Source organism: Heliconius melpomene, chromosome 6, assembly GCF_056956725.1.
Source record: "Heliconius melpomene rosina isolate 202511_hmr_F chromosome 6, ASM5695672v1, whole genome shotgun sequence".
In the NCBI taxonomy this organism is placed as follows: Eukaryota; Metazoa; Arthropoda; class Insecta; order Lepidoptera; family Nymphalidae; genus Heliconius; species Heliconius melpomene.
The window spans coordinates 9,550,682-9,570,699 of NC_140394.1; the positions used below are offsets into that span (position 1 = coordinate 9,550,682).

Genomic DNA, 20,018 nt, shown 5'->3' on the forward strand with positions numbered 1-20,018 from the left:
TTTTTAAGTGCAATAAACATTTATTTTTATACATATACTAAATGGTTCGGTTTTCTTATCTCAAAAGAAAGAATAGAACCTTTATAGGTAAGTATACTTATCATACGGGAAGTATCACGTGGACCTAGAATTTTGAAATTCGAATAGTGAGTACTTACGTACTTAATAGTTGTGTATTATTACAGACAATATTCATTTTCTGAGTCAAATTGCGATAAGGGCTAAAAATATGTAAAAAAAAAATGACATGATAATTGAATTTCCACGTTGTAGCATAGTGGTACAACGTCACACTGTAAACGTGACGAGTTTGGGTTCAAATTTCAATGGGAGGAATAAACGATTTTTCTCTGATAACAGGATAAGCACGTCTTTGAATTTCGTCACTCAACAAGCAATAAGTATAGCGAGTGATAACTGGGTTCCCTATTCGTACCCTGCTATGTGATGAGATAAAAACTTGCAATTTAAATTAATTACTTAACCAACAAATTAAAATAAACAAAGCAAACTATAAAATCCCTATAAATAATTACATTACACGTCCATAGAGACTACAGTATACAAGCTGAGTGCAGTACGAACTACGCTTAACAAACAAACTTGTTTTAATTGAATCACAACGTGATATTGGATTTCTATTTCATTTTAACTTAGTAGTTAGTAGAATGAGATGTTTTTTATTATAGAGCAAAAATAATTATTTTATTTTTTTTATAACTTCACGCTGTATCTCGCATTTAGCAGGTTAAGCAGAGGAAACCTAGTGTAACTTAAGACATTTTCTTCCGCACTTTCTGCCCAATTTAAGACCATTAGCAGAGAGGAGAAATAAAAAGACCTTCTCCCGAAATGGGATCGAACTCACAACCATGGCACATACAGTCAGTGGTCTACTAAGCCATAATGGCTATGTATATGTATTTCTAATACTCCAATACAATCTAATAGTTTGTAAAAGCAAAAGATCTAACTTCGAGCCAATTACTACTTTGTTCTTTGTTCGGTTCAATCCCGTTGAAGTTAAAGCTTAAAGTTAACAATTACAATTTAGAATATACATTTATATTGGTATAATTTGCTTGAAATTTTAATCAGTGACAATGATATTTAGGATTTCGTATATAAAATGGCTTTAGTGATAGTAAAAACCATGTTTTTTTTATAATACATTTTAGACGTTCTTATTAATATATTTGGGCAGTTCCACAGGAAATTGTGTGCGTGGGGCGCCTTTGTTTGTAGAGGTTCTTCAAAAACATCCGGACCGAAGATCGATGATCACGGCCTCGTTAACAAATAGCTAATATAAAAGATAGATATAATTGATCATATTAAGAAAAATAACTAAATTCACGACTAGAGAGTAAGAGAGAGAGAGAGAGAGAGTAGAGGTATTACCTCTACACATAATTTCGTAGGTAATTTTTACAATCTGACAAATCTTTTGAGATTTGCTGCAGCTGATGGGATCGTCATAAGCAATTTTATTAATAAACTTCGACTCTGAGAACAAATAAGGTTAGAACTTTTCTTGGGTTGAAGGTTGATACCAAATAATTTTTCAGTCCCTTGAAACAGGAAAAAAATATTTTCGTAGAGCTAATACTGACTATGAAGATAGTATCAGGTTCTACTGAAAGTATTTAAAAGAAACGTGGCTTTGGAAATGAATACATTCTTTAATTAAATCATTAAGGTTATTTATAGTGATTTAAAATTACTTTAAATGATTCGCGTAATATTTATTAAATTAAACTAAGAAGACCAAGTCGTGGCGCAAGAGCGCCAGCGTGCGGCTGTAAACGTGACAGGTTGTGAGTTCGATTCCCACTCGAGGAAATGAAATATTTATTTTTTTACTAGATATTTTTGTCCCAGTGTTAACGCTAGCTTCCCAGGCACCCTCTACCCTATCTACCTACCTAGCCATGTGCGGGGTTCAGCCTGAAGCTAAGAAAATAAATATAAAAGTTCCCACGGGTAAAAGATACACGAGTTTAATTAATTTAACTTCCAAAAGGTTAGAGAAGTCGGTCCAGAAGTTTCTAAAACCATGTGTTCTCATATACAAAAACTTTGGCAAAGTGTACATACAGTACAGCATGTGTTTATTAATAACAAATATAGTTAACTTTGACATATTCGTTTGAACTTTTGACCTTCTCCCGTTTAACGTTTAAACGTTAATCTCTAAAGTACCTACATATTGAATTTAAACATTATTTTATTTTCATACATCTACATAGCATAGTAGGGACCTAGTGCTAAAACACTCTGTTCTATATTTTGCATTATTTTTTAAGATATTGCTCGTTGCTAGGCAAAGGTGTTCAACGCCGAGATTTGTCTTATTGAAAATATCAATAAAACTATATGAACAACAACAACTAATAACAACTTGAATAGAAATCGATTTACTTGTACCTGTAAACATATTTTCTCTAACGAATCTAAGCATGTTATTCACAATTAACATTTTTTTTTTGTTTAGTATATTACTTACTTGAATTAAATAAGCGTTATATTCATATTTAATCGCATTACCATACATAGTACATATAAGGACATAAGAAAAAACCAAACCTCAATTTCAATTTCCACTTTATTTCCACAAGATGAAGAACATCAACAAATTCCTTAATAATTACATTAACGAAGATCTATTACAGCTAGGACAGCTGCATATTTACATTTTAAGCTCTTTGGCCTGTACAAAAGAATATACACAAAAAAACATATTCAAAGAATAAAAACTATCAATAATTAATCAATCAATCAATCAATGTTAGAAACAACCAAAATTAAAATATTCATAAAATTTCAACAAAAAAACAGCGTGAAAGCAATAAAATAGCGTGTGCAAATTGACAATACTTAAAAATTTATATAAACCGACCAAATAATAGAGTTTTTACTAATAAAAGGACAATGTTCGAACAATCTAATAACTAAATGCACTTTTGAAACTATTCGCATTATCGAACGAAGTTTATCCTAACGCCGTTATAGGCCGAGAAGCGGAGCTCTTGGACTATAACGGAGCGCTTTTGTGTAGGTTAGAACAAAGTTTATTTTAAAAATACACATAAATATATTTATAATAGTAATGAAAGTTTATGAAACGCGAAGTTATGGATTCAAAATCTTACTATAATTACCAATTTTTTTTACATTTTACATAAATAGTTGAATGCCTTCATATTTATTCATAAAACATATATTTGTAAAAGATATAGATATTTATAGATAGATATTTTTTAACTTTTTCATCATTCAATCATGTCATTCTGATGATATTGACAAAATGTAACTCAAAATGTAAATAATATATAATTGTTTATAATAAATACACATAATTATATATTTAAAAAACTTTGTTCTAACGTGGACACAGCGTTAGACTACGTAGAGCAGGCACAGAAGGGTTCAGTACATTTGGCTTAATACGGAAAATCTTAGGAATATCACATCCACTATAATCCCTTGGGTTATATTATAATTAAATTATTGTATTATAGGTAATAATGGAATGTGTATTATATAACGTTATAGATAAGTTCAAAATGTGTCAATTTAAAAAAAATATAAAATATATTTTATGCTTTACCCCGCTTTATATGGCAGAGTAGGCACAGATGATTTAGTATCAAGTTATCTCTCAAATTCACGATATTGCATGTCGAGTAGCGGAACTCAACACCGCGTCTGACCATTTCAGAGCAGGGAAGTAAATCATTCCCCTGAGTGGGTGTAGCCACAATCATCTTACTTACAGCCTTGATGGCCTATATAATATGTCAAAGAATAATATTTTACTCAAGAACGCCTTTACAACGTCCAACTATAGAATTTATGTTAACATATTCAAACACTTTTAAATATACTAATAAAAAACACCACAATTTTAAAATTGATATCGAGACAATAAATGAACCAACAAAGATATTTACATATAAGAAAAATACCTGTATTAAAATTAAAACAAACAAAAATATTAATTATATACATACATTTAAGATTTTATTTTTACTTTAATAAAAAAAATATGACTTTATTAAATACCCAAGGGAATAAAGGTATAAGCGACAATAATGATAACTATTACTAAACAATTACACTAATTTATTACCTACGATTAGCATTGAGCTGAGATCTTGTATACTAGTTTCAATAATTTAATTTTACATTACTAATAAAAATTTATTCTATAGCTAGATAATAATCGATGTTCTATCGAATTGATAATCGATTTCTTTGGAAATGTGCGAGTTGGATAGAGAAAATTGTTATTGATATTGGTTTAAATATCGATTTATTTATTTATTTGTAATTATATATATATAGATAAAGAAAAATGAATATTGATATCAGTATAAATATAAATTGCAGTAATTTTGAACAATTCAATGTTCTCTTTTTACAATTTCGATAGAAAATCGATTAAAAATATCGACAAATTCGTAACGTTCCATTGTTACATAGATAATTGTGATGCAATCATTGAATACTAAATATTACAAATTGTGATATAAATGTGATTTAAATTTTATTTAATTTCAAAATACCACATATTACATACATATTAAAACAATTAAACATCGATAATAACGACGTATTATTACTATTAAAAAAATGATAATAAAAATCAACACATCACTAGTGATTATATTGTTTGTGCAAATATTTGTTAGAAGAGAAAGCTTCATAAAGTAATTAAAAATTTTCTAATAAAAAACTTAATATATCTAATTTTTAAAGACAGTATATAATGGCTTGAAATATAATTTATATGTACAATAGTTAAACATGTTCCATTGTTATTGAGATATAAACAGACAGCCGGACGAACACACAAATGTACTGGGAATGTGTACTTAAATATATATTTTTTATAAAATTGACAATTACAATAAACTTTTTACAGATAAAAGAAAAAAATACCAGATTAAGATAATAAATCGTAAAAATAATAAAAATTTTTATCATATATTAATCTTTTAATTATCCTTTTATTCGAAATTAGAATATAATTTACAAAAAAAGTAAACAAACCACTTAAAAAAGTCCTAAATATTTTTAATGAGCACCAAAAAAATATGTATAAAAAATTTGCACTAAACGAAAACAGCACCTAAGTACCATTTCAATGAAAATGACCATTTACTTTTATTTTTAGTCTGTGTCAATAAAAAAAATAATTTCGAGCTTTTTTATATAGAATAAATTATTAGAATTTTTTAAAATTAATATTTATGTACCATTTTAATGAAATAGGGCCACAGACTAAAAATGTACAAAAAACAAATAGAAAATCTTAAAATTAATAATATTTTTTTTTACAATTAAAATAAAAAATCACTACTAAATATTAATACTCAGTGTGATATATGTCATGATAGATTTTAAACGTCAAAATGTTCAACAGATTTACACAAAACTAATTGTTACAGAGATCTCCTTTTAAGCAAGTAATGCATGTATTAGGAGACCCCAATTGTCATTACTAATTTCAAAATACGAACCCAAATAAAGAAAAATAATGTATACAACAATAGTGTATTACAACATTCAGCCTAACATGAGATACGATGCTACATATAAAAAAACTTGGTAACTACAAAAGCTAATATTTAAAAAAAAACCATAATATATTATACAAATAATTGCTCTCTCTCTCTCTCTCTCTGTGCTTAAAAATATTAAAACTGAAAAAAAACTCGTCTTAAAAAAAACTATCCATATATACATACATACAAAATTTAAAAAAATTAAACAATACTCCCACATTTGCCGTTGGTTAACGACAAGTTCGGCCCTAAAGGCCTACCAAGCGTTTGACTAAACGACTCAAAACCATTATTCATATATTGATTATTCTGCAAGCCGATCAAAATCTCAACCAACGCATTCGACGCGCCCTGAGCGTTCAGCAACTCGAATATAATACAATTGCATTCTGGGTCGGGTACTTTCGAACCCGACACCGAAACCCCGGAAACCCCGGAGCTAGTCGACCCGGTACCGGAACTAGTCGACCCGGACGACCCCGTAGTACCCGTATTCGGTGGATTGGGGTGTAAGGGGCAGGTTATTTGTAGATTTTTGGGATATTGGGTCGGTATTCCGGATAAGTGGTTGGCGGCGGCGCGGGCGTAGAAGACGCACGTGTGTCCGTCTGCGTCCGGGAAGTTTGGGTTACCGTTGTGCTGAGGAAAGAAAGATAATTATTATTTTCTATTTTTTTAGCCTCACGCTTTTCCGCACATGGCAGGATGGCAAGGAGAATCCAGTGTTAAACAAAATAATATCCAATATTTATAAAAATGTTTTTTTTTAAATATTTTTTTCTTAGAGAAAAGTCACTGGAATTATGGCGCACTTATTTTTGTAAGAACATTCATCTAAATAGAAATTGTTTTATTTGTTTCTATAACAAATAGTTCAGTTAAAGATAATAGACTTAACTTGAGTTTTTAACCAACTTCTGTAAAGAAAGGAGGTTGTTATTTCAACCGTATTTTTTTACAACTATTTAGACGATTTTTATTTATTGAAGTTGCCGTATCGTAAATCTAAATCTCCCCAAGAAAGCAAAATATAATACACATGTAACTTACCCAAATAAGCAGCTGCGCGGCGGCCAGGTGCCCGGCCGCAGCAGCCGCCCGCAGCGCCAATGCGCGCTCGTGATGCGCGGGCGCGCGCGGCGGGGGCGCGGCGAGAAGACGCGCGAGCGTGCCCACCGCGCCACGCGCCGCCGCCGAGCGGAGTGCCTCCGCGCTCAGGGACAGCGGGGCAGGGGTCGACGGCTCGCTCGAGAGGAACGCTCGTCGCTCGTACTTGTTACGGATCCAGCTGATAAGGTAATAAGTTAGTTGATTATTAAATGGACAGTATAGTCGAAGAGTCGTAGCCGCTGTGAAGTTAAGCTTTCGGCACATTTTGCGTTATTCACTAGGGAAGAAAATAATGAAAAATAAGAAAATTCCTAAAATATATACCCTGCCTTCAGGACAATATAAAACTCTATTTTCTATCGTACAGAATAGAATGTAAAATGTATTTTGAAAAAATATTTTTACTAGATTATTTTGCAATATAAACCACATTTTAATAAACTTACATAACCATTAGTTACTTGATTTCTAAAACATCGTTACCAAAAAATATATAATTAAAATAATTTACAACAAGTTTTATATTTTAAGTTTAACAGTCTATCCCTCATGAGGTAAAAAAGGCGGAACTAAACACCGCGTAACAAACAGACTGAAATACTTACAGCTCCTTCTCCTCTCTAGTGGAAGTAGCAATGGGTTTGATGTGTCCTCGCATATCCGCCTCCCATATTGAATTTGCTAGCCCATTACCCATGGTTACCATTACACTGACGTGGCCCAAACTGGAATAAATAAAATTTAAATAAAAATCTAATTAAACAAAGGGTTATATGTTAAGATTAAATGTTTCTTCTATTTAATAATAAAAGATTTACATTTTTTTTTATAAGTAATTATTTGTCTTTAATAAAAAATGTGTTTAATCGCTTTTTCACAGCACCACGATAACTTCAAAGTTTATAATACATTTTTATCTCAAAATATATCACGCATATATTGGGTAGAAAAAGGGAATTTTGTGTTAAGTCACTCGGTTCCCCACGCACCACCATTGAGTGACGTAACTCAACGCCGCGCTATACAGTACAAGAGTGTCTGCCTTATTATATTTATTACTAGCGGACCAGGGCGGCTTCGATAAAAATAAAATAACACTCACGGCCACTCATCCAAATCCAGCGATCGTACCCTCGATATATGAGAACCAAGATTCCTGTGTATACCAGAACATTCGATGCATATTAACACGCCTAGGTTTAAACTGGCCCAATCGGGATCTGAAACAAAATAAAAATATATTATTCATATTTTAATTTCTTCGCTCTGGTAATGAGTTTGTCTCATGCGCGCTCAAAATTATGCGAGGCGCGCATAATTTTAAAAAATCTTTGTCAGTCTTTAGGCTATGTGTTAATCAAAATAATACGAAATCTATTCTAAAACTTAATAAAATTTAAATTTCCGTTTCACGCTTTTCCCACAAAGGAGGATGGTTAAATTTGAGACATTGTATGTTGAATAGCGGAACTTAATACAGCGACGTAAAATACGTTGTATATTTATTATTATTTATTATTTGTCTAGAGCAAATTGAACTTTGAATTTAAGCAGTACAAATATTATATCTAACAACAAAAAACTCGAAATGATGTATGAAAATTACCGGGTGCTCCACAATCGCAACACTTGTCGTTGCCCTTCACTCGTCTTATATAGTACGTGGCTCTAACATCGCCCGTGGAATTGGCACCAGTGGGCGCAGGTTGACGAGACGTCTGTAAATATGATAAAAATATAATATAAAAAAATATAAAGTGAAAATATTTAATAATAAATTAATTACAATGACTATTGAGTGTACATCATATCCTTCTCTCTTCCCTTTTTTCCCCCCTACCCTCTGCTATCAAAATCTGGCCTAACCTCTCATCCTCCCCTCCAATCACTCCATCCTTCAATCTCCTCAGTAAACACTCCCCCACCCTCCCTTTCCACTCACCCGTCCCTGCAGCGAGGCGAGTATCTGCGCCTCGACGGCGGCAACCCACGCGTCGCGCTCAGCGGCCGCCGCGCCCCCCGCACCTGCGACGCCGCCCGCCACGCCCACCTCCCAGCGCCACCTCTTACCGTCGAGGCTCACTATCGTGAAGGAGCATGAGTTGGATGGATCTGTGTCTGGAATGATAGGAGAAAAATCATTTATTTTCTTATTCTTATAAAGTTTAAGGTAGTGCTGTGGCACAGCGTGAGATTGTAAACGTAACAGCACATTCGGTTCGACGACCATTTCCTCACTCTAACAAAACAAAACGCCGCGTTGAGTCCGACCACACGACATGAAAATAACGTCTCGTCTACAATACTTCGAGAGGGATGTGAAGAAAAAGACAATGGATGCGAACCTTACAATTGATAATGTTAATAATGCGTAAGACAAACAGAATTATCCTGAGGTCTCCACCTAAACGTCTACTACAGACGATAAAAAAGAACAGAGAAAAGAATCACATTCTCTATTTTCATCACTCTTTTTAACATGCGAAATGTCTTTGTTCCTTCTATTTGTACAAATGTCTACTTGAGACGATAAAAGAAAGAAAAGAGTCACTAAAGACGACTTGACTGATTTCAAAAGCTAGCAATTTTCGACTTGACAGATGTCTACTTCAAACGCTAGCGACTGTCGAATATCTATCTATAGACAATTAAGAAACAGAGAAAAAAAACCACTAAACTCACCTTCCTCCCCATCCTTCTTCACGCCACTGCTCTTCATACGTCTGTGTCTCTTCTTCACGTGCGGAGTGTCTTTATCCGTACCGTTTGTACAGATGTCCACTTCTGACGCTAGTGACTGTCGACTCGAAGCCGGTTCTTTCATTGTATCGAAGGCCGACATTAAAGCTTTGTCGGTAACGCGTGTTGGTTTGTCTTTGTAGCCTGGAAATGGAATGAATAAATGATAAATGGAAATACCTTTTTTTATCAATCGAACCAAAAACCATCGCGTTTAGTCACGTGTTCCAGCACTGATGTTAAGATTTCGACACATTTTCTAAAAAAAATTAAAAACAATCAGAAAACCTAAATAAAGACAAATGAATCCACTCACCTAAGGACAAGCCACCAATACTATCATGTATATCCATACTAGTATAACCATTGTAGCCGGGCACTGTAGTTATTATCGACTTGGAGCCTCTAGGCTTCTGTCCCGGCACTTTGACTGTCACATATTGTAGAGAAATCTCTTTACCGTTTACGTCTTCCATGTAATCCTGAAAGAAATAGAAAAAGAACTATTATTAGCAATAATTAATAAGCATGGCAGGAAGAATTTTTTTGTAAAACGAAAAAAAAATAAAAATATATAATAATTTGAAATATCAAAACATTTATTAGTAGATTTGTCCAAGTTTTATGACAGACATTTTAAAAATCTAAATATTCTTTATTTAAATGGCTTAGTACAAAAACTTTGCAAGCATGTCAAGCAAAGAATAAGTTCTTTACTGTACTATATGATTAAATGAAATTTCAAAAAGAAAAACTAACACAAACAGAAAAAGTCAAACTCACATGTAAACTAGGATGATAGGTCAACCTCCCATCATCACACAACGTAACATACTTCTTCTTCCACTCCTTATTCAACGCTTTACTACTCTTCTTGTACAAATAGCCTTGTTTCAACGGAATAGCTCTCCCCGAGCCCAGTTCCCCATTTTTCAGCCTATCATCGCCTTTTTTCGACGGCGTGAACAGATTCGATCTTCGCCTCGACTTTCTGGACGTGGTGGGCGTTGAAGAAGGCGTAGGCAGATCTTTCGCTTCCTTAGCCAAATTATCTAAACAATGTGCTGTGAATTTGACATTGTTGTTTTCCGTTGCAATAGAAACAAGACCAGATGATGATCCGTGAGATCCTAGGGAGTTCCCCCATCTTGATGATGTGTCAGAACCGTTCGTACTGTGTATTTCTACGACGTGTGTGGAGGAAATGCCACTGCTGTTTGAGGAGGCGTCGAATGATGAAGCGCCTCGATGAAGGTGGTGGGATGATGCTGAGAGAGTGTGATGGCCACGGGGCAGTGAGTCCTGGAATTTAAGAGACAAATGATGTATTTTATGAAATTATTAATTTAAAATGGTCACATACATGTGTCAATAAATTACTTAATTAATATTTACATTTATATTACCATTTCTTCGCTCTGGTGTCGAGGCAAAGCGCGGCGTTGAGTTCTGCCACTTAACACGCAATGCCAGAATTCGACAGAAAATGGGGAACAGAGTGTCTTAACACTAGATTCCCTCTGCCTACCCTGCTGTGTATGGGATACAGCGTGAAGCTGATTTTTACATGTGTATCATATACAAAATGTTTTCACTTTAAATATGTTAAATTATAATTTTATTTGCATCTCATGCTAAGTGTTAAAACACTCTATTCTATATTTTTTCCCTGAATCGAAAACAAAACAATGTATGTTGAGTAGTTTAACTTAATGCCATACTGTATCTTACCAGAGTGGAGATATGAAAATATTTATTTTTCTAAGAAGGGAATGAACCCACAACCATCACATTTACTGTCCTGCTAAACCACAAAGGCTTAAAATATTAAAATTACTTAGATATTGGTCTTCTATCCCACAGGAACATTCAGATCTAAATCTCCAAAGATTAGGCTGTTCCATTGGACATTTAATCCATTGATTATGAGTCACTTGAGATAAAAAAATATAACTTTACCACTGTTATCAATATTATCTTGACCTAATGCAGATAATTTTAATGTATGATAAAAATTGTATGAAATAAGCATAGAAAATATACTTATTCTGGAGATTAATCAATCAAAACATACAAGCAAGCTTAGTCATACTTAGTAGTGCATATTGTTATCTTTAATTCTTTGTATTGTAGAAGATTTTACTTAAAGATCTTTCTGTTCTTCACTTTTGATTAAAATACAAATTATAATTATTTTTGCATCCCACACTTTGTTCACATAGCAAGATAGGCAGTGGGAACTTGGAAACCTAGTGTTAAAACACTCCATTCCCATTAAGACAATTTCATTACCTACTTACTGCCAAATTCTGGAGGCTTTGTCATATGAATATACTTGAAATATTTAGTTGTTCTTTGTTTATGGTGTTCTCGAGCATGCCAATTGACCACTAATCACTTTGCCAATATATCTAGACTTTAGTAAACAAAGATGGGTGTTGTCACGCAGTCTTTCCAAAATTAGCCAAAAATGTGGAGAATAAAGTATCACTAGGATTGATTCTACCTCATAAACACATGATAAAATTCATGATGTAAACAAAAATATAATAATAATTTTAAACTTCCAAGAATATTTTTATCTTCTTTAATTAATCAATTTATAAAATTATCTAATGCCATATCAAATATATGCAAGTTATGAATACAATATTACAAAAGACTAATTTAAAAATATTTTGTTATGCAACTTGTTATAAAGTAATAAAAATACTACACACATTATATTAATATCATTTTATAAAGATTTTAACAAAAAGAGATTACCTAAGGAATTTAAAGTAACAGTTTTGTAGTGTATTTATTACATATTAAAGAAATTAAAAATAAAAAGAAAAATAAATATGTTTATAATTTTAATTTTCAATAGTAACAGTTTATTAGTTTAACTGTTAAATTATATAGTTCCTGAGCTAGAAGTGATAAAATAAAAATATATGGACTAAAGTTAAAAGTATAGTTGGCTTATAATAATGTACTTTGTGCTTTTTTTTATTTTTGTTTCTAAATTACATTTATACATTTATTCTAGTACTATGTAATGTTATAAATAATAAGTATATCAAGGCATATTATAGCAAATATAACAAAATATTGGCTTTCTCTTTTTAATTCCAAATAATTTTCTTATTATATTTAAACACTAATGTTTGTTTAAAGCAAAAATAAGCAAAATATCTAATTTAAAAGAAAAAGTGTCATACATTAGATAAGTTATCTAGAAAAAGGAAATCACTGATATGGTCTATTTTTCTCTAAGATTATTTTATTATATAGTACAATTAAAATTAAATTAAACTATATTTCACAATTTTATAATCTATGAATATAATATTTATTTTTAATATTTCACAAATAAAAACTACATCCGCAATAGTAAATATATTCAAGAAACTATATAATTATTTAATTAACGGTTGATTACAAAATAATCGATAGATTTGCGGACGAGGATCAGGCACGAACGTCTATACGACATGAGATGCATTGAAGCGTTACTTTTGTTTTTATTTTTAAATTAAATACGCAATTTCATCTATTCTTACCTTATAAAGGAATGTGGAATGATTGTGGCTTGGTGAATTTAGTAAGGGCTGCGGAGTTACCGGCCTGGACCCACCAGAGAGACACTGCGACGACGCCGACAGCCTTGTCCCGACAATTTTCTGGCACGCTGTAAAAAAAAACACCGAAACACCACTTAGGTAACTTCACAAATCAAAAATCACGCAAAATAACAATTAACACACAAATACAATTCAAAACACGACATATCCAAACGGTAACGAACATTCAAATTTAGCTGATTTACGTCTATCGCGTTCCTCTGCTCTTTGTATATTGTAGCAGGAGCTCCGTCGCCTCAAACTAGATATAGGCGACATGTTGGATTTGAAAATAATAGTTTTATCCATGACGCCATAAATAATCAACTAATTTAAATCAAATCACACACGAAACCCACAAATATTATGTCAAAAGAATGTAAACAATGCGGAACGAATGATAATGAACGATCGTAACGACCGCACGGCTCGACGCCGGTGTTGCCACTACCGCAGATAGCATCTCCCCACGCAAATACATCTGGCATGACAGTATAGTATCGTCGTCACGCTTAACACTAACAAACCGTAAAAAACGAAGACTCATTATGTAATTGAGATATTTTAACGTATGTATAATGTATATATTGGTTAGTAAATCAATTCATCAGATTCAAGGGTTTTCTATACTTTCTAATTTAGCTATTAAAGTTAAAATTTGGTATATAATAATTTGTGTTGTATATAAAATGTAAATTAGTTAAAAGGATTAACCAAAAATTTTCTTCTAGGTATAGACAGTTACATTATATTCATTATTTCTAGTTTATTTTACCATATTTTATACAAATTCACTGACACAACCTATTCGAAATAATTTAATAATAACAATATATTTTATACAAACCATCTTGAAATACTCGTTCCACGTTCAAGCCGTAAGTCGCACACGTCTCATAGTAAGAGCACCTCCGCAGTTCATTCGTTAGTTTACGAGCGCGGTTGTCATCCACAACACGCGGACTGCTTTCACTTATGGCATCTGGAAGAGCAAGCGATCATTAAATAGGAAATAATAATATCTATTAGAAACACTCGGCAGAATTTTAAATATGTAAATCTAACAACGTAACTAATTATAATTTATATAATCGTATGAGTATTGGGGCAGTGTAATCAAATAGTAAAAAAACTTTCACTTTTAGGTCAAAGTCATTTTTAAATAACTAGTTTTCAATAGTATTTTTAGTCAAACGTCTTGAACATTTTTTATATTCACCTTGAGTCCCAACTAATATGATCGGAATTTCAGCGGAATTCCTATAGTGAGACATTTTGTTGAAGTAGTTCGACACGGTGTTATAGCTGATCTCGTTTTCGAGACTGAATACGAAGATTACAGCATCCACCCAGGCCGTGAACTGTAAGACAAGAGTAAATAATAATAATGACTTTTATATTTTAGGACCTAAGTAAGCTATATATATTCTTTAAAAGTAATGAAAATGCTTTAAAAGTAATGAAAATGCATTACTTATACACTGAGAAAAATATCGCACCCTCGTTTTATACCCATAATAATTACGAAGGGTAATGCAGTGCCGTAAGGGTTATGAAATTATCATATAGACATTACATATGCATACATATAAATGTACATAGAATACACATTTCAATACAAAAACTATAGAATAACATTATGTAAAGTTAAGACAATTTAGGTAAATTGAGTCGTTAATTTACAAGAATAAAAAAGTTGTTTTGCGTAGGCAAGAGCTCACAATATGTATGAATAACTCAGTTTCCACTTCAAAGAAGATATGTGCGTAGGAGGGTGTCACCCCATTCCTCTTGAATAGCATTCGACGATACAAGTCGAGTCATCCAAAGTGCGTAGTTTTTATGGGATAGAAAAATAGAGAAAATTCCTTTGCCTAAGCGCTTTTGTGAACAACTCCAAATAATAACTCTAATGCAGGGTGTGAATATTTTAATAAAGAAGATTTGAAATAGCAATAATGTAAGCAAAAGCTTAGCTTAAAACAACGTATAGGTAAGTACTATACAAAACAATGTGTAATTAAAATCAAATATATTCAGTTAAGTAAATTGGGACACTATCATTTAGTTAACGTAAATTTTAAAATACATCCCAAAAAACATTAATTAAAATCGTAAATCCATGAACAACACCAACCAATCTAGAATAGCAACTAAAGTAATTGTGTAAATAAATTATTGTGAAATTCATATAAATTTTGTATTATATTATAACACGATAATATCTAATATTAAACGACACGATATGCTATTTTAATTTAAAACTAATTAACTAATAAAGAAACGTTACCAAAATGAAATCCATGAATTTTCCTTACAGTATAATTTGCAATATTGAACACCAATATTTGAAATAATAAAGATAATCTTACCAATCCATTACTGAGTTATCTGTTTTCCGATAACGGCGAAAACACTTTTTCACTTTCCAATAAACATGTGCGCATGAATAACGAACGTCACGAGACACAATTATATAAAAAGTAAAATAAAAATATTGGAACAGGATAGCAAACACGTTGTGACCAGGGCAAAATACTGGAGCCGACTGGGCGGGCGGGCGGATTGAAATCTAGCGAAGCCTTCATTTAAGGCTTTCTCGCTTCCACCCACTATCAGAGCGTTTCAGAAAGGGAAGGCTTACCAGAATGCATCGCTCCTGAACCTTGCAGTACGCTGTACAATGTATATGTGAGTATTGGCTGATAATAGGCAATAGCTTAAATAGTGAGCTTGATATAAATGATAAGTCATCAAGCATGAAGCTACAAATTAACAAAAAAAACTGTATTTAATAAGCAAATCTTGTATCATTTAATCATTACTTTACTCTTTTACATTTAGAAACCTTTACTGGTCACTGGTCACGTAGTCTGTTAAATGTTATACATGTGACATATATGAATAAAATAATTTAACTTTATGTATTATGAGCATTTGGAAGACGTTTAATTTATATTATGGACACTAATAGCAGTTTGCAGTTACGATGCGAAACGAAACGTGCGAGCACTTAGTACGGTGATCTGATAAATATAATAAATTTCGTGGTTTATCATTATATGTTATTGTAAGCGCCCATATCGTACAGTAGATAGATGAAAACTTCATAAATAACCTTCATTAACACTTTAAAAACACAAAAGACATGTATAATATATCTAATAATAAAACAGCGTAATTTAATGTCACGAGCATATAATAACGTTTAGTAAACATACTGCGCTATCATTATATTTACTAGAGGATATAATGCTGTGCACTGCGAAAAAGGACATTTTATTTTAGACAGAAGTTCATTCATTTCGCCATTGTTCCGCTGATAGTGCACCATTCACATTATCTTTTGAGTGCAATGTACCAGAAATAGTGTTTCCCGTTTCTAACACGAGATGATCGGTAACAGAATGAATACTTTTTGCATAATGTTAAGACATCCTTATAAATATATTTTCTATCTATTTAGTATTAATATTTATTTAAAAAATTCTAACCACTCAAACCATAACAATTATTTATTGAAAATGTTACTTAGGAAGCTAAAAGCATACATTCGTAATCAACTCATAAATAATTCAAAATCTCGTCAACATGTTGTTGCATGATCATAACTCTAAGCTCTTCTTTATATAATCATATCAAAGGAAAAATTATGTTCAAAATATATTTAAGGAACATTATTTCGGCAAAGCTTTAATCTTAAATCTTACAAATATAACAAAAGTGTAAAAGAAACCGCTAAAAGACCAAATTATTGAAATCCTTAACTATAATTCTAAAACAAAATCGTGTATATCATTAAGCTATGACATCTTTTGTTATCTTGTTACATGTAATCGGGGACAGGTTTCGAAGCCCTCGCAAAACCGGGGTGAGTCTTTAACAAAAGATCTTTACAATGCATGTACGTACGTAGACTTGTTTTTTTAAAGCATGAATAGAAGCAAGTATAATGCGGGCAGGTAACCCGATACTGAGGTACCCTTGTGGCACTCACCTACAATGTTCTTCGTAGTGTGCGATACTGAGCAAAGTTTTACTTTGTGGTCAGACTACTTCCGATATATGAAAAAACTTGGCAAAGAATGCAAAAAACAATTGTATACAAACACAAAATGTTGGAAGCAAATATAACGTATAATGTCAAATATAAGCACTCAAAGTGTTAAAAGAAACTGACATCTTTAAATAAGTGCTGATTGCTATTAGTAAAAACTTCAAAAACATTTTTAATATTTAACAATTTATAAATACATAAATACTAAGCCTAATCATAAAGTTAAATATAGTTCGTTGACATCTACAAAGCATAATAAGATGATCTGAGCTCTATTGAAATCACAGCAACCTCTCAGAACGTGACCAAGAGTTGAAGAGACGAAAACAATGAACACTAAGGATAGATCTTACGCTCACAAGCCATATTGAAAGCGATTGAACCGTGGTACTTCAAGGACATTGATTAAATACGTATTTAATGCATACTGTTTGTATTACGTCAGGTCAATAAAAGGAAGATTTGTACACATTAATATCCATCAATAAAAAGAAAATGGCAAAAATTTAGTAAATAATAGAAAAAATTCTCAAAACCGAAACTTTGTTGAAAAAAATATTTCGTCATCTTAATTCAAATATGCTCACAAACTAACAAACTTAAATATGTTACAATTTAAATTATTATTACCTACAATAAATATACAACAAGAATAAAATTTTCATAATATGAAACGGTACATGAAAAACAGGTAGAAATCATGAAACCAACGGACATATTAAACACAAAGCTACGACTCTTTAAAACCAGATTCTAATTAAATCGCCATGGCGTACTAGAGGTCTCATGTCAAAACCCTTTGTGTTTTAAAACGTCTACTGTTTGAAAGGGATATCCTTAATACAATTAAGTTGTTCATTATAAGCATTTCATTTGCAAAATAATATACCAACCAGCCTTTGGCAATCTCACTGCTCGAGCTTTGTAAGAAAATGATAAAAGAAAATAGAAAGACGTCAGAAAAGTTATGAGGATTACTATTGTTTATATAAAAAGATGTTTGAATATATTTTTTACTATTTCCTACTTTTTAATGATAGAAGTAAATATAATAGGTGTTTTTTTTTATGTAGCAAACTTAAAAGGGAACAAAATATAAGAATTATGATTATATGAAATAATCCCATAAATAATTGAGGAAATATATCTAAAGAATTCTGTCTAATTCTATGAAGGCCAGTATGTAAACTCCCGGTATTGAACTTGCTCTACCTAAAGTAGAGCATTTAGGAAAATACAAAACGGAAAACCCCACTTTATCGAGTTACAACTTTATAACCGGCCGCCCTCACAACTGTGGGGGAAGTGAATTTGATAAGCAAATATAGCGTTCGCTAACTTGTTACGAGCTACAATCGTAACCTCTATAATAATATTACATGATAAAATAAATTACAACATTTAATTAATGTAATGTAATAATGTCATTTATTAAAATTGATCTAAAAATAGTTTAAAAATAAAAATTTGGCGTGGAATCTACAGGCATGTTAATAGGCTGAATAGTTTCCACTGGCAACACTGAATACAGATTCTAGTTAAAATAGCAAAGTTGCATTGGCAGAATAGCACTCAGCGTTCGCCATCTCAAATTGAACGAGAAATGAGCATTAAAATTCAGCTCACGATCCCACCGGAGACTAAGTTAGCGTTCCATTACATTTACAAATATTTGACCTTATACAAGTTCATAAGTTTTAAGGCCGTCTTAACGCAATTGGGAAGTATCTAATCGTATACGCCATAGTTATGGGTTCGATCCGATATCGGTGAGGTTATAATTAAATAAATACATACAACAGTGGCCTTCATAACAAACAATATTAAAAAAAACTATATGCTCTATAAAGACCAGAGCAGCAGAGCACAAAGATTCTTAACACTAGGTTCTCTCTTAAATCGAGAAAGGGCGAGAGAAACGAGAACATAAAAACAATTATTAATTAAGTAAAATTGAAACTTGAATAATTTTTTTCTTTATATTTCACATAAAACTTGCTCATTTGGTAATATAAAATTGAATAATATAATATTATAATAAACATAATAAGTTTCTCCACCTAATGCATTAGGCGATAAGCTCGAGGAAAGTGTTTAGTTAAAATATTTGAGTTAAGAAAAAGTGCTATATAAAGTTCCCATAACAATTAAAAAAAGATGTAGCTAAAATAAACAAGTCAATGTTTGCCTTAATCTCAGAGCGAAGGAATAAAAAATTAAAAATATGAATAAATATTAATTCATTACTTCGAGGATCGAACCTACTACTATTGATGGGCTCATCAATTAAAAAATAACAACTATTCTTATACGTGTTATTTACTTATTTCTGTTTTAGAAATCTTTATTTAATAAAAAAAAAAAAGTAAAATAATATAATTTACAAAAAAGAACAAACTATGGGCAACGCTAAATAAAGTGACAACACCGTTTCACACACTACAAAAGGGCTTTTACCCCTGACAAAAATTCAGTGAAATATAAAAATGGAGGCACTAGACAATACTCATTTTGATTCAGATTGGGACTTACGCGCAATGAGTTTACTTTTGTTTTATTATTTAAGTTTAAATGAAATGCATAACTTTTATAGCTTTAGCAGTTTTAATTCATTATTTTAAAGTACTAATAAAGGAGTTAAAATATTTTATTGTTTGTCGACGCCATTTTGTCTAGCAGGAATTATCTTGTGAACTGATTAAACGGGATGGTCGTGAATTCTAATTGCATCAGCTACCATCGCCTAGCGTCATATTAACAAATACGTTACAGTACGCCAACAAGACTTGGCCGCCCTGAAGTTAGCTGTAGATGGCTGCGCAGATGAATTTCAGGTTTTTTCGTACTTTTGAATATGTTAATCTCGAGTGGAACGTTGCGCAAACGTTCAGAAAACCTAACTTCAGGGCGGCCATGACTTGTTAAAGTTAAAGAACA

The 20,018-nt window shown here is 31.9% G+C and overlaps 1 protein-coding gene across 4 annotated transcripts in view; it reads right to left on the minus strand.

Annotated features, from left to right (window-relative positions):
* Positions 1 to 2,587: 2,587 nt before the first annotated feature.
* CenG1A (Centaurin gamma 1A) overlaps positions 2,588 to 20,018 on the minus strand; it is a 241,058-nt gene continuing 223,627 nt past the window's right edge. For 2 of the 4 annotated variants that reach the window (XM_085186350.1, XM_085186351.1), the window contains exons 4-15: positions 14,244 to 14,385; positions 13,872 to 14,006; positions 12,965 to 13,092; positions 10,203 to 10,721; positions 9,736 to 9,901; positions 9,363 to 9,563; positions 8,623 to 8,798; positions 8,287 to 8,398; positions 7,783 to 7,900; positions 7,286 to 7,405; positions 6,621 to 6,858; positions 2,588 to 6,209 (exon numbers count right to left, since the gene is read on the minus strand). In XM_085186350.1, coding sequence (XP_085042476.1) covers positions 5,772 to 6,209; positions 6,621 to 6,858; positions 7,286 to 7,405; positions 7,783 to 7,900; positions 8,287 to 8,398; positions 8,623 to 8,798; positions 9,363 to 9,563; positions 9,736 to 9,901; positions 10,203 to 10,721; positions 12,965 to 13,092; positions 13,872 to 14,006; positions 14,244 to 14,385 — 2,493 coding nt within the window. In that variant the 3' untranslated portion in view covers positions 2,588 to 5,771. Of the gene's footprint in view, positions 6,210 to 6,620; positions 6,859 to 7,285; positions 7,406 to 7,782; positions 7,901 to 8,286; positions 8,399 to 8,622; positions 8,799 to 9,362; positions 9,564 to 9,735; positions 9,902 to 10,202; positions 10,722 to 12,964; positions 13,093 to 13,209; positions 13,462 to 13,871; positions 14,007 to 14,243; positions 14,386 to 15,396; positions 15,560 to 20,018 lie in introns of those variants that run through there. The other 2 variants (XM_085186353.1, XM_085186354.1) reach the window with 2 other exon arrangements.